This window comes from Carassius auratus, chromosome 19, assembly GCF_003368295.1.
Source record: "Carassius auratus strain Wakin chromosome 19, ASM336829v1, whole genome shotgun sequence".
NCBI lineage: Eukaryota > Metazoa > Chordata > Actinopteri > Cypriniformes > Cyprinidae > Carassius > Carassius auratus.
In genome coordinates this window covers 16,242,810-16,270,248 of record NC_039261.1, presented here as the reverse complement: position 1 = coordinate 16,270,248, position 27,439 = coordinate 16,242,810, and the positions used below count along the sequence as shown (strand labels likewise).

General features: G+C 38.6%; 1 protein-coding gene across 4 annotated transcripts in view; it reads left to right on the top strand.

Moving 5' to 3' along the window:
* LOC113119571 (tRNA dimethylallyltransferase) overlaps nt 1–27,105 on the top strand; it is a 42,827-nt gene extending 15,722 nt beyond the window's left edge. Inside the window, exons 1-10 of one of the 4 annotated variants that reach the window (XM_026289149.1) lie at nt 2,104–2,421; nt 3,250–3,342; nt 4,164–4,312; nt 5,193–5,335; nt 5,414–5,525; nt 10,544–10,656; nt 17,321–17,398; nt 24,251–24,360; nt 25,780–25,897; nt 25,983–27,105. In XM_026289149.1, the coding sequence (XP_026144934.1) occupies nt 2,302–2,421; nt 3,250–3,342; nt 4,164–4,312; nt 5,193–5,335; nt 5,414–5,525; nt 10,544–10,656; nt 17,321–17,398; nt 24,251–24,360; nt 25,780–25,897; nt 25,983–26,110 (1,164 nt within the window). In that variant the 5' untranslated portion in view covers nt 2,104–2,301 and the 3' untranslated portion in view covers nt 26,111–27,105. Of the gene's footprint in view, nt 1–2,103; nt 2,422–3,243; nt 3,343–4,163; nt 4,313–5,192; nt 5,336–5,413; nt 5,526–10,543; nt 10,657–17,320; nt 17,399–24,250; nt 24,361–25,779; nt 25,898–25,982 lie in introns of those variants that run through there. The other 3 variants (XM_026289148.1, XM_026289147.1, XM_026289146.1) reach the window with 3 other exon arrangements.
* The last annotated feature ends 334 nt before the right edge of the window (nt 27,106–27,439 follow it).

Here is a 27,439-nt window from a genome sequence, read left to right as displayed (position 1 = left end):
CCAGGTCGAATTAAATTATTTAAGGCATTTTTCCATGTCTGTGTTTGATTCATGAGCAAGTGACTCTTATAAACATTTTTTAATGGGTCAGTCACAAGATTCACACAGCTGTCTCAAACCTCGCTTGTGTCTCAAGGCTTGTTCACTCCAAGGATAGTAGCGCTAATATATATATATATATATATATATATATATATATATATATATATATATATATATATATATATATATGAACTATTTACTACTTCTGTCTACTATATAAATATAACTAATTAAATATTTATTTATTTCTTTAAATAAGGCCTTTGATACCAAAATTTGATAGAAAATAAAACTGTAAATTAAATCTACATGTTGTCTTATTAAATTTGCAATAGTGATTTAGTCAAGAGCAGTGAGAGATTTTCTGTCTTTTTAACATGAATGACAGATAGCAGGAATATTAGACTGCTGTCACTTTAAGAGCTGCCAGGATCATGTGTTTTTACACGTTTTCTTTTCCAGCTGTTTGCTTTCACTTAAGACCTAAATTACTGTGTTTACAAGGATACTTGCAAAGATGGCCATTTTGAAACATACAAGTGTGTATTTAAGCATTCCAGGCATATAAATGGGAAAAAAATTAAATACTCCCACACTCTGTGAAATTGAGTCAGAATTAGTTCTCTTATGCAGCTGATTGCTTTTCAACCACTTAAAATCACTTGTTTTTAAACAGCAATGCTTAAAAAAGCATTCGGATGGTAAGTTTTCATGACCACGTCACACAGCAGCATCTTTATTGGTTGACATTTCTAACAGTTATTCGGGTCAACAGATATTTCGCCCACCTATGCTATATAGTTATTGTTTTGTTATCTTTCTCCATGTGAATGGGTCTTTATCTGTTTGAATCATGGTAATTAAGTTTACAATTGACTATCTTACTGAACAGCGAGTAATTTCATGATTATTTTGTCATTTGAGGAGCCAATTACTCCTTAGTCCCCTCTTAGGGCTGCAGCTATCGATTATTTTAGTAATCGAGTATTCTACAGATTATTCCATCGAGTAATCAGATAAGTAATTGTTCTTAATTAAACAGCAATGCTAAATATACAAGAGTTTCCTTTTTAGAAAAATGAAAATTTTTGTTGCTGAAATTGCATTGATTAATAACTGGGAAAGCTAAACCTATTTAATGCATTTAATTGGCAAGGTATACTCAAAATACAAATACAAATATCAATATATATTTTAAAAAGGTAAACGATACAAACTAAAACTAAGGCATAAGTCTAAATAATATTAATAAAAAATAATAATACCTAAACATGGCATTTGTTTTTGATGTCTTTCATATTCTGTGTTCTGGTCAGTTCACATCAGTTATAGAAATTAATCTGTTCTAATAAGTAAATTTCTTTTTGTGGTATTTTTTTTTTGTATGGGGAATGTGTGTGTGTGTGTGTCACAGAGAACATGAAAATCAACATGGATGACGCTTAGTCTTTCACAAAACATAGCTAATGTAGGGACATCATAACTAGCCATCATATTTATTCATCAGATTTATGGTCTTAATTATGTCCAGTGCTTTTTTTTTTATACAGTCTATGGTCCAGTGTTTATCGGGTTGTGTGTCGGGAATAATAATAAACACTGTGTTCCGTGTGTAGTTACAGTAAATGGACTAAATGAAGCCTCGAGGCAGATCATTTGCCTCAACGATTTTTTTGTGTTAGACTTACCCAAGGTATTTGAGGAATCGTTTCAGCCGTAGTCTCCTCAATAGTCTGAAACCTTGTGACTAGGTGACTGGGTGACTAGTTGGACACTTTTGCCCAATCTGTACTCCCCATAATTAACAGCTGCAGAGATCAATTTAGTCAACATGTTTAGTTGATAGGCCCTTCTAAATATAAATTCTTTATATTTTGTCTCTGCAGATGAAATTAATGGGCCATTACTCAGCCTTTTAAGATATCATCTGCAAACTTCTTAATAATCGTTCAGAGTAATTGTTCTTTTAAAATGTCATCGCCTCCCTGACATCAGTGACACTGCTTTTGAGAGACGGTGCCTTGTTTGAATGCAAATCCCAATATTTTAATTTCTCGTCTTTTGTGGAATGTGGCATTTCCCAGCGAGCCACATGAATGGCTGTGGCATTTTCTGAGTGGGTGCTGGGTTGTACTCCCTCGGCATGCTCTTTCAGTAAATGCAAAGGCATAACTGGAAATGCATGTACCAGAGACGGAGAGCGAGACGCGTCGCTGTCCTCGTTTTCCCCGCCCGCCTTCTGCAGATGTTTGCTGAGAGATGAGGAGGATATTAATAGCTGAGGGAGATGCTGTGAGGAGGTGGGGTGGATCTCAGTGTCTAGAGGAGCGATGCCGCAGACACCTCAGACACTCACGCACAAGAAATAAGGAGTGGCAGGTGATGAGCCATCTACATAGAGCTTTTTCTATCAAGATAGGATATTAGATAAATAATGTCGTCCCCACCCCTTTCCTGCTTCTTGCTCTTCTCTCTTCCTTTCTTTCATTTTCTCCACCTCCCTCCCGAGGGATCACATACTGATGTGGGTGGGGTGGACAGTGTATGGCCAGGCTGCTTTGATTTTGATGCATGTGACCTGGAAGTGTTTCCGGGAGTGTGTTTGTCCGTCTTGATCGAGGGGGAGTGCTGATGCTCCTTTTCTTATTGAAGCAGTTATTGAATTGCTCCATGGAGGCATTCTTGGATGCCTTTTATTACAATCTTTGTTGCAATTGCTAGAGCTGCTATAGATCTAGGAATATGATATGCAATGTTTACTGCATTAAAAAAATAACAATAAAGTAGCCTTAGTGAGCATAAGAGGCTTAAAAAGGAAGGGGGTGGGAGGCCTTGAGAAATGGGGGTTTTCTGACAGAAAAAGTTTGGGAATCACTGGCCATCTCAAATACACACACTGGAAATACAATGGCACAATAATAATAAAAAAGACTGTCTATGTCCAAGCCCTCACTTTTTCTAGTTATATAAGGTTAAAATATTTTGCATGTAATTTCTTTTCCCCCTCATATCGCAATATAATATCGATATCGCCTGGACAGTGTAAAATATCATATGAATTTAAGCTCATATCGCCCACCCCAACAATGTGGTTTCACAAATATGATCATTGTGCATAATTTATTTCTTGCTTTTAACTATACTGTCCTAATCTGAAGAATTATTTCATTGTCTGGGAGTTTGACTTCCTTAATATCACACATACAGGATATGCATCATCGGCAAAAGCTGCCCATCATTGTCGGAGGCACAAACTACTACATTGAGTCCATTTTATGGAATGTGCTCATCAACTCTGGGGTAAATGTGAATTTTACTGTTTTATGAGTGTAAACAATTGCTCTGTTCCATAATCTATTGTGCTGCCTACGTGGGCAGGATTTTGAAGTGACAATGACAGTACGAAAGTAGTGACCAGTCTTTTCTTCTGACATACAGGTTATATGCATTATCGAAAAAGAACAAAAATTATGTGGGAACTGTGTATTGGTTGATTCGCATCGAGGCAGATATAGACTTGAACTTGCAGTCCATTGTAAAAAAGGATGGGATTTTAAAGAAACTGATTGACATACGTCACCAGAATACAAATTTTGATTTCTTTTGAGTAAAAATGAGATGTTCATCCATTGAATTATTCGCAAGAAGATCAGTAACATTCATTTAAATAGAAATGGTCAGTTTCATGCCATATGCGTGCCTTTCACAGGAAGCCTGTTTCATTAGGTAGGAAACCTAATTATTTTGCCTTTTAAGATAACTTAAGAGAGAAGACAATTCCAGAATGCATTTTTATGGTATTTGATCAACGTTTTTTAAATACTCTTTTTATTAAAATATAATGCTGTTAGCTTAGCAACATGCTAATTGAAAACTATTGGAACCAATTGTTGGTCTCACTATTTGTGTGGCACACCGGGTTGCTGCCTATATTGAGCTTTTTAAATTGGTCTCTTATGACATTCTGTGATATTTTGAGTGCTGCTTTAAAAGGCAGTAGACAATGTGGCAGCTCACTACATTTTGAAACAGCGCTAGCAAGTCTGAATTATATTAAAAGGTGTTCTATGCATCTGTTGGCAGATCTATTCTAATCGAGTCCTCCTCTGTCTGCCCTACAGCAGGGGAGTGAGTCAGAAAAGGGCGTGGCTTCTGAATCCAAGACAGAGCTTGAGAAACTGGGTGGTCCTGAGCTTCACAGATGGTTGAAGGAGGTGGATCCTGACATGGCAGCCATATTGCACCCTCATGATGCACGCAAGATTGCAAGGTAATTTAGTGGTAGCACAAAACATGGAGACAAAGCTTGTCCCAGTCACAGGAAAAACGACATTATATTTCCATTTAGTAATTATTTCTACCTTTATCACAGATCAGCATGGGATAATTTAAAAGTATTTGCTAGAATTCAGTGTCTCTGAAAATAGTATACAAAGTAGTCCAGTTTTCGAAAGTAATACTGCAATAAATTCAGTGTTTAAGTTACTTATTTTCTTAATTTGTACTTATTTTGGGGCATTAAAATTCAAACTATCGCGTTAAGTTCCTTAAATGCACAATGGTGAAAGTTAATTGGGCTTTTTAGATACCAGTCACTCTATTTCTTTACCATTTATTCTTCTTTCAGTGAATGCCGTTTTTTGTTATACTTATGTTTTTTTCTCCCTTGTGCATTGTTAGAAAAGGAGCGGAGTTGACTTGAACTTGGGTAGAAACCTTATCGTATTGTCATGCCATGTTACATTTTGGCATTTGTTGGGCATCTATTTTTGCATTTATTTTTTTGCACTTGTGTGGGAGAACTGCTGATGGCTCAGGATTCCTAGCGTGTTACACTCCAGATTTCACATGCCTCAATTGGTGTTTGATTGGTATCAAGGGGCCGATAAGCACCTCTTCTGAGCACTGTTCTCGCGTAATTGATGCCAGCCTGTGTGCCACTGCGCCTGCAGTGTTGCTCTGGTGGAAGAGATCCTATCCCACAGTTCGCAGTGCTGCTGATATCATTTCATTTCACACATTTCACAGTGCTCCTGATATCAGCTCCTTTTGAGGAACTGACGAGCTTGAAAAATCCCATGCACCTCTGTAACTTCATTGTTCAACCTTTGTTGTTTGTCACAAGTTGATGGTAAGTTGATTGATTACAGGAGTCTGCAGGTGTTTATGGACACTGGAGTTCCACACAGTTGTCTTTTGGAGGAGCAGCGAGGACAGGATGGAGGAGGTTGTCTTGGTGGTCCCTTGCGCTTCCAGAACCCTTGCATCTTCTGGCTCCACTGCAAAACGAATGGTAGCTTCATTGTAGATTGGTACTTTAAAATGTATGCAGTATCTTTTATTCAATTTCCTCATTCATCCTCTCCTCTAGCTCTAGATGAGAGGTTGGACAAGCGTGTGGATCAGATGTTGTCGCTTGGGCTGATTGACGAGCTCAAAGATTTTCACCAACGCTTCAATGAGAAGAAGATCAAAGAGAACAGGTAGATTTCACTGTTGTGAATCAGAATTAAAAAAAAAAAAAATTCAGTGAATGATTTTTGGAACTGAACACTTTTCTGACAACAAATTATGGCTGGCATTTATATAGAGTTTGTACGATATATATATCAATATTTTCTTTATAAGCAATTTGGTATGAGGCAGTACAGTTTATATCGATATACAGTCGCTGATAACGAGCACAACTGAAAATAAAAGCAGTGGACACAGACTGATCTGCTGCCGAGAAAGTGCTTAAAGGCTGCATGTGCCACTGACAGAGACAACAGGCTACTCGTGCTGTTTAATGTGTTTGAGATATGCGGGCTTCCTGAATGTGTAACTTACATTTCACAGGGTTATTCTCCATATGTAAATTTTGCAATGGAAATATTTTTAGTTGGACAAGGAATGTGGCATGTACAATTTTAAACTTACAAATAGCCTAAGTCTATTTTTTTATGATGGCACTGACTGTGCAGTGACTGTAATGAGGTAATCAAAGTAGCCTAACACAACTCTGCTTTTGTTTTCATTTATTCAAATTTTTCAATGTTCAAAAGGTTTCAAGGTTCACATTATACAGGTTCACACGTACTCCATCCGAAGTGCATATACAGTATGTGTATGCGGTGCAGAAGCAACAGCGAGAGCACATTATTGTAGTTAAAATAATGCACAAGCATGAATCTCTCCACTTGCACACAGATTTCCTTTGCTCTGTCACAAAACCAGACACGTGTGCTCATATACACGCTGCTCTCGCCCGGAGAGAGAGTGCGCACTTAAAATATGCTCATGTGCTAGGTATTAATTATTTTGCACCTTTCTATTTCTAACCTTTTCTGTTCACATTTTTCACATCTTTTACCATGTGCAGTGTGAACGCTTTGATCTGTTAACATGGGCTCTGAAAAAATACTCCTCACAGACAGTGTGTGTGAACCTGGAGTAACGCATTTGCCCGGTCTGTTCGGTTTTGTTTTCACATTACATTTAGGCACGCTGCATTCTGATTGGATCAGATAGCATTCTGCAGCAGGTCTGGCCGCGAAAAATCGTGCTATAAAGCAATTTAGAAATCGCGCACACTCAAATCATGAATTTATGACCATTTCGATTAATTGCACATCCCCTAAATATATATATATATATATATATATATATAAAATACAGATTTTTTTAAAATAAAAAATGAAAATACAGAGACGAATTATACCGTATATCGCAAATTGGCCAAAAAATTCAGAGATATGAATTTTTGCCCATATAGCTCAGTAACCTATCTATTGTATACCTCTATTTTTGAGATCCTCTGTTTAGTTTTGGAACGAGGTCAGATTTCTGTATTCATAATCCTTGGTTTACCTTTGAATGAACCATGTGAAACTTTTCACACAAGCTGCCTGGTACAAAAGCTGCACAGCTGTCTTTTCTTTTCCTCAACTGTCAAAGAAATACAAGAAAGCGAAGTTTCACCAGCTGAACCTGTTCTGCAGATCAGACCTCAAGTTAACAAGTACTAGCATGTTTATCACCTGCTGTTCTTGTCAGGAGGGGGTTCTGGTCTTCAGCCATGGTGGCAATCCAGGGCTTTGACAAGTGAAACTTTTTCAATAACTGACATCGATGTCAGTTAAATTAGCAATGTGACTAAGCCGGTCGAATGACTCGGATGTGTTTTATTAATGTCAAGAGTACATGAAGTTATGAGAGGTTGCATTAATACGTGTATGACTTTGAATTAACATGAAATTTATTGGTCTGTACTACTGCTTAACATTTGATGTTGCCATGACATTAGCATTAGATTGTGATTCAGGGCCATTTCATTGAGTGTCCTGTATTTATGAAGACTAACTATCTCAACCTTGTGTATATATCCTTTTATATGACATTAAAATGACCTGGCCATTACAGCTTATCTTTTATATATACTTCTCAAAGCCAAGCATCAACATTAATGATGTTTTTGCTTATGTTAGGTTTATACAACTCTTTCGTAATAAGCTTTGAGACATAACTTATCCCACACCTTTTGAGATTCAGACAATTGGGAATTATTGTATGAAACCCTGGCATGTGCTCATGACACCCAAACACGAATGTGTAGAAACACTTTGGAAACCACTCTTTAACAGCCTAATAGCAAGCACTTAAAAAAACTCTAACATGCCCATGCAACCTCTCATAACATCCTAAAGGCCGGGACACTCGCCGGCTCTGGTCGGGCTCATGTCGGCAGCAGTTTGCGCAATTAAACATTGAATCGTGTCGGTGTGAATGAGAACACTGATTGGATGTTCAGTTTTGTGAACGAGTCCGTGCAGGAGAATTAAAGCGAAAGTGATGAAAACTAAGTAAATAAAAGTATTAAATAGAAGGCTGTTCTGATGTTAGGTCATCTTACCTAAGCATTTCAATATGACAATGTTTTCATAACCTGAAATGCTGAAATTCATTAACTTCACTGATGTAAAAAAAAGCTGCAAGTATAGACATAGCTAATTCTTCTCACACAGGCAGGGAGCGCATGTGTTAGTCTGCATACAGCTGTGGTCTGTTGATCTGGTGTTATCAAGTGCAGCTTTTTGGTCCAGACGCTGCCGTTGTGAGGTGACTACATTGTCAGTTTTCATTGCTGCTAGTTCTTTGAAGTTGGCTTGTTGTGTCCCGATCTTAACAATCACATGGAAACACCCTGGCAACAACTCGTAACAGCCTAGGAATGACATGGAAATGCCCATTCAACCCCTAATAAGACCCTATTAATAATAAGGAAACACCCTGGTTAACACTATAACACCCTTATAATCGCATGGAAATGCCCATGCAACCACATATAACATCCAAGGAATCACATAGAAACCCCCTGGCAACCACTCATAATAATTTAACTTAGGGTGCGTCTCAATCAGCTCCCTAGCTTCCGAGCTTGTGAATCAGTAGATTGTGTACACTAGTGCGGTCAGTGGTAAGTTCCCTGACTCACTGCATGTTGGGATAGTGATCACTCGAATTCCAGTGACATGATTACGTACAGCATCACTGGAATTAATAAACAATATGGGCTGGACCCATCTTTTTAATTTGATATTGTATACCCTTTTAACACATCGTTTGGTTACATGTTCTTACAACATTTCGGCTGAATATTAGTTATAAAAGTTAATTAAATGTGTTCATTACTTGTCCGGAGATGTGTGTTTATGTTAAAATTTACTACAAAACGGTTTGTCTTTTCAAATCCTCTATCATATATCAATTATATTTATCGAGTTGGCTCATGTGGTTTGTTTTGGGCTTCTTAAATGTGACTTTATTTCCGGTAAAGGAGTGTAGTGAGCACCAGCATCCACCAATGACACAGTAGTCTAGTAGCGGTGATTTCTGCAAAGACATGCTTCGTGCAGTGGCGCAGTGCCTGTTAGTGCATTAGCCAATTAGGCTATAGATATGACAAAGCAGATCACGCCGTAATCTTTGGATCTTGGAGCGATTCGAACATCAGCGAAGCCCATGATGCTGTGTCCTGTGATTTCGTCTGTATTTACTGATGCACTAACAATATTTGTTAGGAAAGGTGATTAATTATTGATTGTTAGTGCTGTCACATGCTCTGTTGTGCAGGGATATTGGCGGACGGACTGCACTGCGGTGTGTCTGTGTGTGTGGATGTTGATGACACAGCAGTGTCTGGGTGTCTTTGGGTGTGGCTTCTTCTGATTACTGGCCGAACGCCTGGCGCTCTGTCCAGCCGATCGCACCCCACCTCCCCTCTCAGACATCTTCATTGGCAAACATGCAACCCAAGCACTTTTCTCCTCTTTCCTCACGTCATCCCACTCTCTTCCTCCCCCATTTCCTCCTCTTTTTGTCTGCATCTGCCGCCCTTCCGTCAGCCCTCTCACCTTACACAGAGAGCAGTCACAAGCCAGCAAGGTCAGACTCTGCCTGTCTCTCCTTTCCATTCCCTCTCGCTCGGTCCAGTCAATAGACCCCCTCCCCCTCGGCCCGTCTGCACTGTCTGTGTCCCTGTGACCGGCTGATCTGTTTTTTGAGCTGTATGACGACTCATTTTTACCCCAGGGGCTGGTGCTCTGATGCACCCAGTGACCGCTTTTCCATCTAAAATTGGGTCCCATTTAACATTGGATGTGATTTCACCCTCGAGTCTGCTCAGAAGGCCTAATACTTATAATATTGCTATTTAAATTATTCTGTAACCAATCAATAACATAGATTCAAATTTTTAATAGAAATTGCTTTGTCATTTAATTACAATAGCGTTTGGTATATTTGTATTATGAAATGAATTTGAAAATTATAGCTGAAACCATGGGAGCACTTTAAACTATTTAAAGAACTAAAGAAGTATGTTGTTTCATCAGAGCTGTATATGATATATATTTGCAGCTGTGAAGTGTTTCAAATTCAAGCTCTTAAAATACATAATTGAACATAAACCAAAACTAATTTGTTATACATCAAATAAAGGTCATATTTAAATTAATTGAATTGAATTGCTGTTAAATAAAATAAATGCTCTTGAGCCCTTTGTCAATTTAATCAGACTGAATAAGCTTCTTTTTGCACTAAAAATCATTTATCTGCACTGTGCCTTGCACTGCTTTATTTAACTTTATTTTAAATTTTATTATGTCTCTTTTACACATTCCCTTATTGTATAGTTGTATCAACATTTTATATTGGATCTAGATTTTTAGGCTTTAATGTTAATGTTATCTGTATGCACCGGGGGTCTGAGAGTAACGCAATTTCGATTCTCTGTAGGTATGTACTGTACATGTGGAAGAATTGACAATAAAGCAGACTTGACTTGACTTGCTTAGCAACACCCTGGTGAAAACCCTGAGCATTCTAGCGTTGTGGTGCTGTTGTGGACAAAAAACACTTACATTTACTTTAGCAAAAATCTAGTATTGTTCTTCAGCTTTGTGCATGAATAATGGTAATTTGGTATACATAAGGTATTTAGTTTTCTCCTCCGTGTTTGCAGTCAGGACTATCAGCATGGCATATTCCAGTCTATTGGCTTTAAAGAGTTTCACGAGTACCTAACAGCAAGTGAGAACATCAGTCAGGAAGAACGTGACAAACTGAAGATTAAAGGTAAGCATTCATTCACCTCATTTTGCTTGAGCTCGAATGTCTTCAGTCTTTTGTTGTTAAACTGTAAACAGCTGTCAGTTCAGGCCTTGAGCATGAACACGGAGTGAGAATGTTGATGTTCTTGAAATATCTGTTTGAGAACAGTTATGAAACCTTTGCTGACTTCACAAAAGAGAGCAAACTAACTCAGACCATCATTCTGAAAGCATTTTTATGCTCTTCCAGGAAGAACACATTTGAAGCAAAAACAGCTTCAGCAGGGATCAAAATTATCATTACATTATCATTTTAATACAAAAATATAACTACCACAATCAGATACGTTTATGGTAAATGTCCATTATTAATAGCTGGTGATTAATTCTCATTACAGTATTGATTGCGTGCCAATGTGGTTAATGCATGTGTAAACAAACCTATTAAAATAGTACAGAGGGGGACACAAAGTATTTGACTCGTCTTCAATTTGGAACATTTTTCTTTAAATACCAATATGTGAATTATTTGATTAACCAGCATTACTAATTCACGTAAAACTGGTAATAGCTTGACAGTCCTGTTATTTAGCAAATAGGGGTTGTCTTCTGATTTTCAGTAGGGGATTGATCGCTGCAGTGGTGTTGAACTGTGATCAGATGTCTAAAACATTCAGTGTTTAAGACAGAACGCTCTCAGTCTCTGTTAACAGCTGCTGGGGGGCTGTAGAGAGGGAGACGTCTCTTTCTCTCTCTCTCTGTGTGTGTCAGTCAGTTGGATTGGTGTCAAGATCAATTAGCGGCATGCTAAGCATGAAAGCTGCAGCACTCATAACGGTGCTCATGTCTGCTGAGAGCTCATAAGTGCAGATTGCTTGTGTTGAGTGCTGAGCATTACTGACTTGTCAATAGACCGTGAAGTCAACAATGCTGCTCTTAGATTGGTTAGTTTGCTCTGAGGTTTATGTGATAGATTGTGAATTGTATTAATGTTTTTTAGGGATGCTGCTGTCTGTGTGATAGTACTTCAGTGTATGTTTGCACTGTTTGTTGTTTGTTTTGGGATCTGAGAGAGTTTGGACCTGCATTTGGATTCTGGTAAAGAAGAGAAGAAAGTCACGGTTTTTACAAAAATATTTAGCAGCAACTGTTTTCAACATTTCTTGAGAAGCAAATCACTATATGTGACCATGGATCACAAAACCAGTCATCTGGGTCAATTATACTGGATAAATAAGCTTTGCATTGATGTGTGGTTTGTTAGGATCGGACAATATTTGGCCTAGATACAACTATTTGAAAATCTGGAATCTGAGGGTGCAAAATTCTTTTTCTAAATATTGAGAAAAATCGCCTGTAAAGTTGTGCAAATGAAGTTCTCAGCAATGCATATAACTAATCAAAATTAAATTTACAAAACATCTTCGTGGAACATGATCTTAACTTAATAACCTAATGATTTTGGCATAAAAGAAAAATTAATAATTTTGACCCATACAGTGTTTTTTGGGCTATTTTTAGAAATTAAGAGCTTGGTCCAGGTTCACATTTTAGAATGATTTCTGAAGGATTATCTGAAACTGAAGACTGGAGTAATGATTCTGAAATGTCAACTTTGTCATCACAGGAATAAATAATATTTTACGATATTCTAAATTAGAAAATGGTCAATGTAGTCTGCATTTTCTCTTTGCCTCAAACTGAAGGGGTGGCGCTCTGTTCTGTTGTTGACTGCACATACTTCAAACACACGAGGGGCTCGTGATGCAATCATTTCAGCTTTTGGTGCCACAGGTTACTGTAAAATTTAACATGGCATGATGAGACAGTTGTGTAGATAGTTGGATATTTAATTTGGAACGAGGAGCTCAATAAGAAAGTTGTACACAAGTGCAGATGTTTGTCAAAATAAAAGCTTAAGGGTTTATCTGGACCACGTAGCAATGCTGTTTTTAAATGAAATGAATACAAATGTATTAATATTGCATGATAAAACTACTTTTTGCCCTGGCAGTGAAACATTAAAAGGATATTTCACACAAAGAAGAGATAATTTACTCACCATCATGTTAATTCAACCAAATCTTTCATGCATCAAAAAGTACAAAGAGCTCAGAAATATCTGAAGCTCAAACATGTTCCATGTATGTGTGGTGATCAGTGTTTATATGTAAATAAATCTGTTTAAATCAAATAAAGCAACTTGTATCACTTTAGGAGACAGGAATTAAACCCCTTGATTTAAATGCATTACAAGGTTTTTGTTGTTTTTGATAGTTGAAAGTTTTGCTGGTGTCGACTTTGAAAGGAAACACTTTTTATATATATTTTTGTATATTGAGTGAATGTTTTAGACCAACATTTACATTTAACAGTAACCATTTAAATCCCAATGTTTGTTAAAAAATCATAAATTTGCCCATTTTAGTGAAAATCATACATTTGACAATATTGTGTAGTCTTGGTTAAGGGTGCTCCGATTGATCGGCTACCGATCACTATTGGCCAATAATCACATTTGTATGATTGATTGACGGTCTCTAAAACCGATCTCAAGCTGATGACGCTGCCGTGAGAGGTTTGGTGTGACATGCAGTGGCACCATTGCAGTTTCTGTTTGCCGTGGGTGAAATAATTATAATGCTACAGGTGCATCTCAATAAATTACAATGTTGTGGCAAAGTTAATTTATTTCAGTAAATCAACTCAAATTGTGAAATTTGTGTATTAAAAAAATTCTGTGCACACAGACTGAAGTAGTTTAAGTCTTTTGGTTATTTTAATTGTGATGATTTTGGCTCACATTTAACAAAAAAAACACCAATTCTCTATATCAACAAATTAGAATATGGTGACATGTCAATCAGCTAATCAACTCAAAACACCTGCAAAGGTTTCCTGAGCCTTCAAAATGGTCTCTCAGTTTGGTTCACTAGGATACTCAATCATGGGGAAGACTGCTGATCTGACAGTTGTCCAGAAGACAATCACAAGGAGGGTAAGCCATAAACATTCATTGCCAAAGAAGCTGGCCTTTCACAGAGTGCTATATCCAAGCATGTAAACAAATTTGAGTGGAAGGAAAAAGTGTGGGGAAAAAAGATGCACAACCAACTGAGAGAAGTGCAGCCTTATGAGGATTGTCAAGCAAAATTACCTGGGCTAAGGAGAAGAAGAACTGGACTGTTACCCAGTGGTCCCAAGTCCTCTTTTCAGATTAGAGCAAGTTTTGTATTTCATTTGGAAACCAAGGTCCTAGAGTCTGGAGGAAGGGAGGAGAAGCTTCCACTTCAACGTGTTAAGTTTCCACAGTCTGTGATGATTTGGGGTGCAATGTCATCTGCTGGTGTTGGTCCATTGTGTTTTTTGAGAACCAAAGTCACTGCACCCGTTTACCATAACATTTTGGAGTACTTCATTTGGAGCTGATTTCATTTTCCTTCAGGATTTGGCACCTGCCCACACTGCCAAAAGCACCAAAAGTTGGTTAATAGACCATGGTGTTGGTGTGCTTGACTGGCCAGTAGGGCTGTCAAAATAGCTGAAAAACTAAATTTGAATTTTGTACTTAAATATGATCAAAATTCAAATTATATTCAAATTTAAAATGCATAATTTCAGTTAGGCCATCCTTAAAAATATTCTTGTTTGCCGTAACCTGACCGACTCAATTTTTATACATTTATTTTGCTTTTAGTCCGACCGACTTGCCGGTTGTACATTTGCGTTAAGACCGACCAATTATAATTATTTCTTTTTACTCTTCAAACAACTAATACAAAAGCAATAAAATAACATATTTTAGTAAGTATTGTAAATATCTAAATTGCCTAGGCCTACATACAAAGACTACATTCTTTAAAAAAAAAAAAAAAACAGTGACGTCAACCAACACAAGTTTCAAAAACGAAAATAGGAAATTGATTTTAACGGCCCTCCCTCGGAGTGCGTTCTGTTTTTTCTTTTTTTTTCTTTTTTTTTTATATACACGCGTCACACAGCAACTGCAGCTTCGGACACACATTCATAACAGCAAATAATACTTCTGCACAATGTTTCTCTTTTTATAACAGAAATGTGAATTCTGCCGGTATTCAGACAGTACAGATATAGATTCGGGCTAGAATTGCCTAAGTATGCGATTTTTGTGTTGTTGACATTCCTAATCGTAAACAGCCACGTTGAAGCCTGCAGTAAATGTTTTTCATTATGGCAGTCCACTCTGTTTATTGTTTTTCGAGAATGTTGCATTACGTGGATAATTTGTCATTGTCCACATAACTTCACGCCAATAAATCATCAGAAATATTGGTCTTTACCAATATATTGAATCTTTACATTCGTCCTGCTTGTTGTCTGTGGATTTACCCTTTATTTGGTGTTATTTGCGATTGAAACTTATTTAGACATGCAAAATCGATTTTACAATCGATTCAATTAACACTTGTCACTCAAATCAAACAGGATTTTTTTCAAAGTGACAACCCAAGAAAGCAAAGTAAACGGTCTCTCATTTGTAGGTTGCATTGACACCTAGTGGTGGATGCAAGTAAAATAGTATAACAGTAACTCATTTGTTTTCTTCTCACCTGAAATTCATGCAATAAACATGTTTTTGACAAAGATTTCAATTTGTTTGTGGTCTACATAGCCTGCATCAAAATGAGGTTTGCAATGATGCGCCCGATGACACGGGTTGAAGACCCAGGCAGTGACGTCACGATATGTTAATTTGTTTAAATTCATACCTACGTAATCACCATCACCAAAATTGTACTTCTTTTTTTTTTACTTTGAAACTTAAACAAATATAGACCTACCTACTGACCCTTTAAAAAAAAAATTACTGTTACTGCAAACCAAACTATTTTTAAGGATGGCCTTAGGGTGAAGAAAAGCTTTTGGCTTTTCTCCTGGGACCACAAGAGGGCGCTTTGAGCAAAATAATACTAATGAACGTTTATTCAAAGCATAAGAAAACATGGCTGTGGAAGAAAAATACGTAATATTTAAAATAACGTTTATAAACCAATTTTAATTAAGTTGCTTAAACAACTATAAACAAAACCGCGTCATGTATGCATGCATAGTTAAATACAAAGGGCGGAAAGCCAGTCTCACAGAATAAATGTTGTTGTTTTTTTATTTAAAAACATGATGCAGTGGAATGGGGAATACAAACCCACCATAAAGTCTCGAGATATGTTTTTAAAAAGTTAAACTTGCATTAATTTTACATGGCTTTCTAAACATGCAGCTCTCTTGTGCGAGACGCGAGTCCTACGTGTCCCTCTAGAAAATGTGCGAAATATGTGTTCTGTATGAACGGTTTTGATGTAAACAAGATCTTCTCTACATTCTTTATTTTCTAGTGGCTTCAACTGGATAGGCTGACAAAAATGTTGCGCGTATGCGAGGTGAATGATGAGACAGAAGTGGTGCTGCATGTTGAGCTCATCCCCCTTTGAAAGTTGTGTGGAAGCTGTTTGCGTGAGATGGAACAGAACACGTAATGTGAAGTATACCTGGAGCTTATAAGGCAGGCTTTTTAATGCACACCTAAAATTCGAATGCAACGAATATTCAAAACTCACCATACCTGAAGCCCACAGACAATATATGGGTATGGTCAAGTGCAAAATGAGAAACAAGAGACCAAACAATGCAGATGAGCTGAAGGCCACTGTCAAAGAAACCTGGGCTTCCAGACCACCTCAGCAATGCCACAAACTGATCACCTCCATGCCACACTGAATTGAGGCAGAAATTAAAGCTAAAGGAGCCCCTACCAAGTACTAGTACAGTACATGTACAGATAAACAAGACAATAAGATGCCACTCGAGGAAGTAAAAAAATCAATGTTCTTTATGAAAGGCAGGATTGCTTGTAATAGTAAAGGAAAGGCAGTAGAGCCGATTAATTCTGTCAATGGTAAGCTTGTGATAGCGTAAGAAAAGTGGTTTAAATGTTTTGCCACTTTCTTGAGCAGATTAATATATAAAACTAGAAGTAAATGTAAAAGTAAAAGCATTAAATAATTTGTTGTGTATATTTATTGTATAAACATGTCTGTTAAAGATTTTATTACTGCACTGTGTAAAACATAATTGCAATGCTGAAAAAAACATTTTCAGTGACCGTGATGTTTAAAATTGAAATAATGGATAAATGATGTGTTTGTTCCTTTGTGGTAAACAGCTGGGGATCAGTAGTGAACTCTTCTGTGAAAGCACAGTCTGCTTCCCCTCTCACAAGAGTCACCTAAGAGGGGAATTCCACCATTTTCAAAAATGAAATTCAGGCCCTGAATAAATTTCTAAAAATGCTTATTGGAGTATCACTGTGTGTCGTTATAAATTATAAAAAGAAGGCTTTAAAAAGATTGGTATCGGTATTGGCAGATATTGCTTTCTGTGATCGGTGCACAGACACAGTCCAATGTGCTCTGGCACCAGTGGTAAGAGGATATACTGAAGGGGAAGTGGATTGAGAGAGGGGGCGTCTGAGGGTTTTAATGAAACTGCCTCTTCCTCTTCCCCTCCTCCTCCAGGTTTTGCTATTTAGCACTTAAAATTGTGTTCGTAAACCCATCGTGCATGACTTTTTTACTTTATATCTCCCACAAACATATCGCATAGTATTTGTTGTGACCATCAGATATTGGTGACATTATTTTCTCCTCTCACAGGGATCGAGTCTCTCAAGCAGGTGACCCGCCGCTACGCCCGAAAACAGAACAAATGGGTCCGCAACCGATTCCTCAAGAGTAAGTCTCACTGAATACACTTCCACACTTTTTCTAAGTTTGGGTGCTGGTATGGTGTAGTGGTCAAGTTCTGAAGGCAGCTTATTTGATCCCCAGAAGGTACCAAACTGCAGGTAATTCCAGCCATAATACTCCTGGAATAAATTCATGCATGAATCCTTTTAATGCGAGTCTCCCTTTCCTTTCCATCCTGTTGTTTGTGTTTGAGAGTTTAATGGTCTGTGAGGTACAGTCTCCGCTGCTGGATGCTAAGTAACACCACAGCTGTGCTAGTTCAGTGTATTGTAGCCACTGGCTTTAATTTGGATAACATTTGCTCTCAAGGGAAATGTAGCCGCAGTTCACTCATTTCAGTTCTGAATTCATTGGTGTGTATTATATGTTGGCTTTACTCGTGGCTTGTCTATTGTATATTGGCTTCAGTTGCCCTCAGAGGTTACTGGAGCTGTGTGTGTGTCTTTTTGTTCCGCTTCCTTCTGTACGGTCCAATGGTCAGGTAATCACAGCCGTTTTTAACGAGATGGACTTCACACAGACCATTAAACACACAAACAGTTGTGTAGAAATACTATGTGTGTGTGTTTGAAGGCTACCCCTCCCTTACAGACAGCCTCAAAATTCCAAGGCTCAGGGTTCAGTGTTTACTGGCCTTGGGTTGATAAAAGATCAAATGCTTGTAAAGCTTGGGTGTAACAGTATGTACTTTTACTTACAGACAACAGTGAATTCGCAAACCCTTCAATGGATGAACAGCTGTGTGTGTGTGTGTGTGTGTGTGTGTGTGTGTGCTGGTGACGTCAGGGTGTGACGTTTTTCTAGAGAAAGGAAGTGAAGGACTCTTTATAGAATGAATATGTATAAAATATTTTAAAGAAATAATTTTCCCAAAAATGTTGGTCCAAACATTTTTCACTAAACTAGTCTTTGGCCTTCACTGCTTGTGCTGTTCCTCACAACATTATCCAGTCATTCCCTTTGGAGTCTGACCTCAGTTTCTGAGGATCCTGGACTGGATTACCCCTTGCTCCCCATCCCTACAGAGGCTACCAACAATCCTGTTAGCCCTAATGAGATTAGGCAGAGACAGTGGCTAGCCCTCATTAAGAGTAGTTTTGTGTCTCGCCATATGCAGCCAGATCCTAAACATAAGGGCAGCTGGCTTTAGGTGAGGTGTCTGTGAACGTGGCCTTCCTCTACGGCCTCTCTTCATCCCTTGAGTTATATGAAGAGCCTCATATTTAACACATGGTCTGTTGCTTTGATAAGTGATCAGTCCTGTAGTGTGGAATATGTAATTTTGCCATCCTAATTACATTAGACAGTAATTGCATAATAAGCAAGCTAAATTCATCTCTACATTTCCTCTTTTAACAGCCCTGTTAGCCAGTTGGTCTCAAGTTCAAGAACATTTTTTTTAAATAACTAGTCGAGACTAGTTCTTCAGGGTTCAAGTCCATGCCAAGTCCTAATGCTCCTGAAAATATGGTCTTGAACTGGAACTTGAGACAGATTTGAGTCAGAGTCTAGTCTTGTCTGGAGTTAGAGTGCTACATCGCTGCTATTAGATTTCTAAGACGCAGCTAAACTCTTGGGTCAACTTTTACTGTTGCCTTACTTCCCAGGTTCACCAGGCCAGTGGACCTCAAGTCATTGCATCTCAAGGTTGTTTTGTCCTTGTTTGAACCCCTTGCATCCATCCCCACCACTCTCCCACCCATTTAGCTGGACTCTGACCTGCTTTTGGTCTGGTTAAGCTCCTGTGGCTGCCTGTCAGTGGCCTAACTGATCCCTCCCTCCACACCCCTCGCATCCCAGGGCCTCATGGGGCCCTCAGCTGACCGGTCTAATCCTGCAGGCATTAGTGTACTCCTTGGAATTCAGATTGGTGGCAGGAGGTTGGAGTCCGTGGTGTGGCCTCTTGGGATAAGGACTGTGGGGTCATTGAGGGCAAAATTGTGTTCATTGTCCTCCTGGCCTCTACAAGGTGATCAACAATTCATCATTCCTTTTTTTTTTTTCATTTGTTGGTTATTTGTGAATTAAGCTCTAAGATGATAGGTATGGGCCAGTTTGGTATAGTGATCTTGTTGGCCAAGGAAGGGAATATCACTCTTAGAGCAGTCAAAAATTCTTTGGAAAAGCCATTCTTGTGATATGCCACCCTTATTAAAATCAACTGATTTGCTGCCAGTTCAAATTGTCAGCATGCTTCCTTGTAGAGCTTTGTCCATTTGAACCCTACTGTTGACAGTGTAACAGCTGAATTTGGGATTAGGGTGAACCTGAGCGCCGTTTCCGTCTGTGCTTCCCCAGGGAGATTGGGCCGAGTGACTGGAAGATAACTGTGACAACGGCTCAGTTGATGGATCTGGGAGGCAATGTGAGCATTAAATAACAGTCTCTTGTCTTTTGTCAACGATAGAGGAAACCTGAGTGGGATGCGCAACAGGTGCGACATAGAAAAGTGTCCCCTTACACTCTGCACACCTCAGGACACGCCCCATACTCCCAAAATACATTCCCGCTGGAAGACTGCTGCCAGCTGCTTGCATACAGGCCTTTGTGTGTATTAAATGTGTGTTGATGAGCTTGTGAGAGGACGTACAGAGAAATACTGTGGATGGGCCACGTAATTTATTAGCAAATGAGATTAAGGGATGATAGACGCAAAACACAGCTGTTGAGGTGTTCAGCATCCTACAGCTGGAACTCTGATGGCTACAGCTGTCGGCCAGTCAATCTCTTAGCCCTCAGTTCCTGTTCGGAATATCCAAAATTTACTGACAAAGTCCTACAGCTGTCCAACAGGTGTCCTGTTCTGAAATCCATATCAACTCCATCTTTCATTCCTGCCCTAGGCTCTCTTATTTCACAAACAGCAGCAGGTGTGACCGCTCGGTGTGTTTTCTGATGCCCATGTCTTCAGAGACTCTAGTTGGTGAGCGAGGAGTATTTTCACATTTTAAAAGACGGCAGCCATGTGGCTATCTGGTGCGGGTGTGCTGGAGAGGTGCCGCCTCATTGAGGCAGATATTTGAGATCTCTGTGGTTAGAGACCCTTGTTCTCTCGTCTTTTCCACCATTCAGGCCCGGCAAGATTACTTGACTTAAATTTCACTGAGATTTTAATTTTGGGTGGGAGGGAGAGACCCCCATTCAGCATCTGTTTACCCCCAGATGGCCATCGTTGCCCTGTTCCTTCTAATTTCTATCCTCCCGAGAGTGAAGTTTAAAGAGGTACAAAAAAGAAAGTCCTCCACTCCCCACATGGCTCAGGTAGGCCAGGTGTCTCTGTGCAGGCCCACCTGCTGCCGCTCTTTTCTGACGAGCACAATAGCAGACATAAAGACTGTAGAACTTTCTTTGATTAGGAGCGACTGCAAGCAAGAGGCAACAATGTTTGATTGGGCTAAAGAGATGTTTTACGTCAGCTAAGTGGGACGCTGGGTGGTTTGTGTGAAGGAACACCTGTGTGTTTGATGCTAATGCAAAACATGTACAGGCAAATTTGGTCCTATAAAGATGTTTGTATCTCATTTAGAGCATGAAACATCTTTATTATCATCCATTCTTTCAGTCTTTTGCTGGATAATGGATTCTATATTTGGATTTTTCAAAATTATTATTTGGTGTGTTTAAGCCACTATGCCTATATAATAGTGCAGTTAAAAAAAAAATTGATACAGCAGGTGTTTGAAGTATATTTAAATCTCATTTTAATGCATTTTATGATATGTTATAGCCACATTTTAATATTTCTTTGCCATTTAGGTTTAGAATTCTTTATTATTATATTGTCTTGTGTTTCAGGATTATGTAAGACTTATTGGTGTCATCTGGGTCTGCTCTAATTGTAAACAAACACAGGGTGAAAAGGAAGTACCTGCATTTGGAGTCAGTCCAGTGGTTGGCTGAGGGTCAAATTAGAAACTGTTAGTTCCTTTTTGCCAGACGTTGAGGAACTGTTTGACAAAGAATTTGATTTTCTGAGATAAGCTTTTAAACTACGGTTACAAATGATCTTCAGCATTTGTGTACTTTGCATTTTATGCAAATGTTTTTGCATAGTAATTATTTAAGACCCTTATTGCATTTTTAAGAAGTGTTTAAGCATGTTTCTCCTTGTAAGTTGTGCAACATTCACCTCCGGCAAACTGGTGTGAAGGCTGGATAATATTATCAGCAGTATCTTTGTGATTCGGTGGCTCCTCTAAATTCTCTATTACGTCAGTCATTCTTCTTTTGAGCTGAGCTCCTTGTAATCTCTTAAGAGGGTTTCAACAGCAAAAATTATAATACAGTTGTAACTGTAAAGCAGTTTTGTAAAAACAAGAAATCATGTTTGTTATAGAAGGGCTTAGTGTTACTTTGCTGACTTTGTGTCCCCAGTAGTTTGTCAAAATGCATTCTGCTCATTGCAAGAGGTCAGGTTGTTTCCTTATAAAAAAAAATGTAAGAAGCAATGTGTCTACCCATCACTTTCTTCTTGGATGCAAACACTCCATTTTTATAGCACCATTGTGCAATTCAGTAATAAGAATTTACAAACCGGCTGCACATCTTGAGAGCTTTTCCATATTCGGTGTGCATTTGTCAGCTTTACTAGCATTTCCTCAAGAAAAACTAACATTTGAATGTACAACACGTCATTTCAAGTAGTTTGAGAGTTCTACTAGTCAGCTTGTGAAAATAGCTCTAAAAATATCACAGCAGACAGATGCTTTGAAACTGGTAATCACCGCAGGAAATTTTACCTTCTCATGTCTTCATCAGGACAAACCCCTGCAATTGGTCATAGTGGCATTTCAATGTCCAAAGTTAGTTTTCTTGGATCAAATCAAATTGCATTAGTTATTTGCTGAGCAAGTTGTTTTCTCCACTTAAAAGGCTAGAAATGTACTATTTACGTGCTATGGCATACCATATGATGATCAGTTTGTTTTACCATTTTAAACATGGTGCCATCACAGTACTGCATGTAGAAGGGATCGGAAAGCACATACAGGAGGTGAATAATAGCCTTTTTTAACTGGTTAATTTTCCCGCTTTATTGCACATTTTACAATTATGAATCGTCATAATATAATCTGTTCCCCCACAGTTTTGTAATGAACACTAATCGAACAGAAAATAAAATCATGATATAGTAGTGTGATTATCATTTGGCAAAGGTTGGTTGCTGTGGGATTCCAATCAAAGCGCAGAGTTCATGCTCGCAGCTGATGATTTACGTCTCCAGTCCATTCACTCTCAGTAAATACCACATGTGCTGTGAGTTTAACCTGCTTGTTTTACAATGCCTCCATATTCAGTTCAAGTTGCATACATTTTGTTCTTGCATTGATTATACATTTGTAGCAATTTTGCACTTTCACAGTCAGTTTGAGATATTGTAACTAACTATATTTTACTATTGTGCGTATAGGATAGTTTACAAAATCAAATGATTGGGATAATTTATGCAATTGAAGTGACTTGGAAAATGAGTCCCAAGCCACCTGAATTCACCATACTCTTTGAAATCATGATTGCATTTCAGTATGTTATTTTAAACCCCAAATATCTTACTTATAACTTCATTAACAATTCAGTTATTTGCATTGTTAAATGTAAAAAAAAAAGAAAAAAAAAAGAAAAAAAAAAGTAGTTTTTATATACTTTTTCAGAAGGGTAGCTTGAATGTAGCTTAACTACTTTAATTTATTAATTTATGAGTAACTTGTTGCTGGTCAAGATACGGTTTCAGAGTAGCTTCCCCAACACTGCTGGCCATTGTCTAATTACAGAAGTTGAAGGATTTGAGTAAAGCTTGACAGCAGGTCATGACCTCTCATTTGAAGGAAAAGATGAGATTTTTTTAATTATGAAAAAAGGTTGTTTCTGTTTCCCAGATGGCAAGTTTACAAATGTATGACTGTATCTCAAAGGCATTTGTTAAAAGTATTTTAAGTTTTCTCAACATTTCAGAATGCGTGTTCAGTGTTTTTGTAACAAGCACATAGTGTTTCTTGCTAAGCCAAGCATTGGGCCGGGCTATTGTACAGCCAACAACAACCCTAAATGTTGAACTTCGGGACCTTACTTGCCCTGCATCATATGTGTTGCTGACATGAATGATGCATCAAATTATGAGAAGAGATTGACTGAAATTGGGATCATAATATTTTGTCTAGATCCCAAATATCATCTAGGGACCAAAATAACAGAGACATGGAGCCAGAATACTCTAATAAACGGAATATTTTCTGTTTTATGTGTATGAGACAGTTTTTTTTCTTTCTTCTGCATGTTTAACATACGGGCCTCTCATTATCTGTGCACCTCTGCTGTATTGTGCATGGATCAATAGCGTTGAGCGAGGTAGAGTGAGGTCGTCTCTGCTGACAGTGTCAGAATGCTGTTTGAGATTATCGAGCGGCAGTGATTCAGCAGGTTCCTGCTGCTGCAGGCCCTCCCTGCTTCTCCATACTGATTGCCTGCACCACACCATACCACCAGACATATTCTGTACCTTTCTTCCCCTTCACCTTTTAACATTTTTAATAGTTAGATTAAGAAGTTTAAAGATCCTTTCATCGTTTTTTGACTTTACCTACTAGTGTGTTAGCTTTTTCCTCCATAACCAGCAAATCATGGTCATTGTTTTCCCCCATGCACCCATGCACAAGTAATTTATTCATTAAGGCTCCTAAGATTTAACATTAACTTTTCTCAATTAGATTTAGTCAAGAACATCAGCTGGGGAACACGGTGTTCACACCATTAGATTGCACCATGATTATTCTGCAAAGTTTAATCAAGATGCTATTTCATCAGTGTCGTCTTTTGTCAATTTGTCTTCTGAATTTTCAGGACCTGCTAGCAATGTGCCCCCAGTTTACTGTCTGGATGTGACAGATGTGACCAATTGGGAGACTACTGTACTTACTCCTGCCTTAGAGATCCTGGACTGCATCCAAAAGGTTTGACTTGTTTTCTTGTTGGCAAATAATTTCTCCTTTAAACCCCACTGATCATCATTTGTTTTGTGAACCCAACCATGGTGGGTCTGCATAATAGTTTGCGTTGCGATATATATATATATATATATATATATATATATATATATATATATATATATATATATACACACACTCACCTTAAGGATTATTAGGAACACCTGTTCAATTTCTCATTAATGCAATTATCTAATCAACCAATCACATGGCGGTTGCTTCAGTGGATTTAGGGGTGTTGTCCTGGTCAAGACAATCTCCTGAACTCCAAACTGAATGTCAGAATGGGAAAGAAAGATGACTTGAGCAATTTTTTGCATGACATGGTTGTTGGTGCCAGACGGGCCGGTCTGAGTATTTCACAATCTGCTCAGTTACTGGGATTTTAACACGCAACAATTTCTAGGGTTTACAAAGAATTGTGTGAAAAGGGAAAAACATCCAGTATGCCACAGACTTGTGGGCGAAAATGCCTTGTTTGACGCTAGAGGTCAGAGGAGAATGGGCCGACTGATTCAAGCTGATAGAAGAGCAACTTTGACTGAAATAGCCAGTCGTTACAACCGAGGTATGCAGCAAAGCATTTGTGAATCCACAACACGCACAACCTTGAGGCAGATGGGCTACAACAGCAGAAGACCCCACCGGGTACCACTTATCTCCACTACAAATAGGAAAAGCGTCTACAATTTGCACGAGATCCGCAAAATTGGACTGTTGAAGACTGGAAAAATGTTGCCTGGTCTGATGAGTCTCTGTTGAGACATTCAGATGGTAGAGTCAGAATTTTGCCTAAACAGAACGAGAACATGAATGTATCATGCTTTGTTACCACCCTGCCGGCCCGGGCCTACCTGAGCATTGTTTCTGACCATGTCCATCCCTTTATGACCACCATGTACCCATCAACTGATGCCTACTTCCAGAAGGATAATGCACCATGTCACAAAGATCGAATCATTTCAAATTGGTTTCTTGAACATGACAATGAGTTCACGGTACTAAAATGGCCCCCACAGTCACCAGATCTCAACCTAATAGAGCATCTTTGGGATGTGGTGGAACGGGAGCTGGATGTGCATCCCACAAATCTCATCAACTGCAAGATGCTATCCTATCAATATGGGCCAACATTTCTAAAGAATGCTTTCAGCACCTTTTTGAATCAATACTACCTAGAATTAAGGCAGTTCTGAAGGCGAAAGGGGGTCAAACACAGTATTAGTATGATGTTCCTAATAATCCTTTAGGTGAGTGTGTGTGTGTGTATTGTTTGTATGTATGTAGTATTTGACCATCATAATTTCTAAAGATTTTTTTTTTTTCGTGTCAATAATTTATCCCCAACAACTCTCACAAACACCTCTTGTTTTAAAACCATTTCAGGGAGAGCAGCCATCTGTCCAGCCAATCAGAGCAGATGGGCTGGATCCTCGCAACAAGAGGAGTCACCACATGTGTGACCATTGCGATAAGGTGATCATTGGTGACTTGGAATGGACGGGTGAGTTTTTGCTCTGGTCAAATCAATGCATTTTCAAATGTCTTACAAAGACAGACTTTAATATTTGAACTATTCTGTTCTCCAGCACACCAGAAGTCCAAAAACCATCTTTATCAGGTCCGCAAGAGGAGAAAAGCTGAGCAAGCCTCAGATCAGGGCCCAAACACTACCGAACATAAAAATGTCAGTGACAGGCAGGTACCTGTACTATAGCTCTGTTGGGGTTGAGCTCACAGATGGACCAAAGAAATAAAGTGGCCATAATGTATTTTTTAGATGTAATATATGAAGGTACTTTCAGATTGATTTGGTTTGCAGTGGACCGCAGCGATACCTCAACTCTCCCTGTGGAGTGGCAGAACGCACTTCAGGGTCTGTGATGTTTGGACACCCAGATTTGTTGGTTTTTCCCATCTGCCACAGACCAAAGGTTACGACTAATATCTGGATTTGGATTCATGCGCTGGACAGATGTCTTCCCTGCTGCTGTTTGTCTGAGCGGTGCACTTTTCAACCACACTTTTCGTCTACTGCTCTTTTAAACCACGCTGCGGTGAGCTGTGCTAACCTCTTTGGCTGCTCTGACCGAATTCCAAATACATCACTGCTGATGTTGGATTACTGGATCACATTTTTCTCTGCTGATCAAGAATGGAAGGTTATTTTTTGATTATTAAATCTGATGCCTGGCTTTATTTGGAAGTCTTAAATTTATGTAATCGTCTGATGGTATTGGGTCAGAATATAACTAGGACTTCAAGCAAATGTGGACATTCTTTCCTCAGGATCCCCAGTGCCTTTTTCTGTGATGTCATCCAACCAAAAACTTATTTTATTCACTCTCATGCCATTCTAAAACCATTCATTCTTTCCTGGAACACAAAAGATGACTTGATTTTGAAGAATGTCCACGCTGCTCATCTCCATAAAGTGACTAAATTATAAAATACAACATTAGAAAACTTGACACTTAAATCTTATTGGCTACTTTAGTGTTTTTGTCCCCATTGGAGCTTGCATGGAAAAGAGCAGCATGAACATTCTTCAAAACATGAAACAATATGACTTAATCCTTTACATTTTAAGACTTAACTGCATTTGCTTTGTGGTTGGGGTGTTTTTATTTCTTGACTTTTACAGAATGATTTGTCTATCCCTGCATACATTATGTAAATGTAATTAAAGAGTTGTTTATCATTTTTATAACATCTTATCCGAACAGATCTGTGTTTGTTATCTAATCAAATGAGTCTTTTAGCATGAAGTCATCAGAGTTGCTTAAGCGATGAGCCACCAGTACCTGCTCACACCGGCTCACAACTTCGTAATCCTTGGCTGAGAGCCACAAGCTACCTCATTTTTCTTTCTTTTGATCCCAGCTCCGCGTCGATGTATGTGCTCCAGTGTGGAAATTCAGCAGGTTCACAGCATAACACTCATTAGCCTCCCTGTCCAGGCTAAATATGCATCACACATACAATAGCTGGAAGGGAGAGTGTTTACATAGTGCCTGAAAGTGGCTGTCCCACATTTAAACTGATG